At 42.2% G+C, this 1568-nt stretch overlaps 1 protein-coding gene across 1 annotated transcript; it reads left to right on the forward strand.

Annotated features, from left to right (window-relative positions):
• Nucleotides 1-247: 247 nt before the first annotated feature.
• Nucleotides 248-742, forward strand: LOC105315964 (tankyrase-2-like; the record flags this gene model as incomplete). Its single annotated transcript, XM_011410746.1, has 2 exons — nt 248-319; nt 409-742. Coding segments are annotated over exons 1-2 (406 nt in total), but the record flags the coding sequence as incomplete, so codon positions are not given.
• Between the last annotated feature and the right edge of the window lie 826 nt (nt 743-1568).

Here is a 1568-nt window from a genome sequence, read left to right on the forward strand (position 1 = left end):
AGCAACAGCCTCGATTCAGCAGTGATGGCCGTCGATGCTGGACCGTTATAGAATCAAACCTGGTCCAGGCCTGATACCCATCATTCACGGATCATGCATGGTAACTCTTGGGTGTGTAGGTGTGGCTGTTACTAGGCTGTAGGTGGGCTTAGGCCTAGGCTTAGCTTGCAAAATAGCGGATCTACTACACCTCTTTCCCCTTGTCTCTTGCTCTCAGTCCTAGGATACTGTTTGTTTCGTTTTAGTCATGGCTGGTATATTTAAAGATGACGCCAAGCTACACAAGCTTTGTCATGATGGAAAAATAGAAAGGATAAAGGTAGGCGAGCCTCACCTTGTTTCTTTCCAGGCTGCAAGACCGGCCTTCTCCTTATGTGCATGAAATCGTTAATCATTTCTTTCTTGTAGGATTTTGTTGCCACTGTAGAACCTGAAATTCTTCTCGATCGACTCAACAATCGAAGAGGTGTTTTTGGCTACACCCCTCTTCATGAAGCTGTCTCCGGCAACAGATCCAAAGTCATTCCGTATCTTGTTGAACTAGGTGCTAATGTTAATGCCAGGGCTAATTCTGGCTACACCCCACTTCACCTTGCAGCCAGAGCTGGTCACATTAAGTGTGTCAAAGTATTGCTAGATAGCGCTGCTGATATCAGTCTTACTGATGACTATGGTAAAACTCCAAAACAGACAGCCGGCCTGAGTTCAAAGTCAAATATAGTCCGACTTTTAAGGAGTGAAGGTAAGCTTAAGAGGCTAATCCAATTTATATGTAATTTGTACCTTTATTTTTTTTTCCTGTAATCAGCCCTGTGCTAACATGGCTTTGTTTTATATTGGATTTAGTAGCATGCATTTCAATTTGAATGCTTTTTAAAATATATGAGGAGTGGTGACTTTATTTGTGCCTGTGTATTAGTCTGGCCCCGCCTCTTCGTTGCATGGGGGTGGCGCAGAAGAGTCTGGGCACTAAGCACAGGATTGAGCGTCCCAATCAGATTGCTGTACTCACGTGGAAGTAACTTTGTCACGTGACCAATTAAAAACGGCTGCAAGTATGACTGACAAACCTGCTGTAGATACGATAAATGCTAGCAAAGGAACAGAAAGGAACTGTAGAGGAGGTAACAGAAGAATAAGAAGAGTTCTCGTGTTAAACTTTGCTGAAAATTTTGCGGATTTTTTGTTTTCACTCCCGCATATATTGTCCTTGAATTAACTAGAACTTTGATAGATTTCTTCTTGCCTTTTATTACTGCCGGTCTCCACATTCAAGGAGGCTTACTTGTCAAGAAAAGCCTCAAAAAGAAAGTTATCATGTGACAGAATGTTTTAAAACTACTAATTATTGCATTCCTTTCTGCAACAAATTCTGTAGCAGTGTCACCAGACTCTTCTGCACCACCCCCATGCAATGATGAAGAGGTGGGACCAGACTACCTGTGTATGTGTGTGTGTGTGTGTGTGTGTGTGTGCATGTGTTCACTTGACTTCCTTTTATGAGCTTTTCTTGTTGAGTTCTTAGAGTCTTAATTATAATCCTCATTGCCTCATGCAGTCTCAAAAAA

The sequence above is a fragment of the Amphimedon queenslandica genome, unplaced genomic scaffold, assembly GCF_000090795.2.
Source record: "Amphimedon queenslandica unplaced genomic scaffold, v1.1 AMPQUscaffold_6549_Cont21493, whole genome shotgun sequence".
Taxonomy (NCBI): Eukaryota; Metazoa; Porifera; class Demospongiae; order Haplosclerida; family Niphatidae; genus Amphimedon; species Amphimedon queenslandica.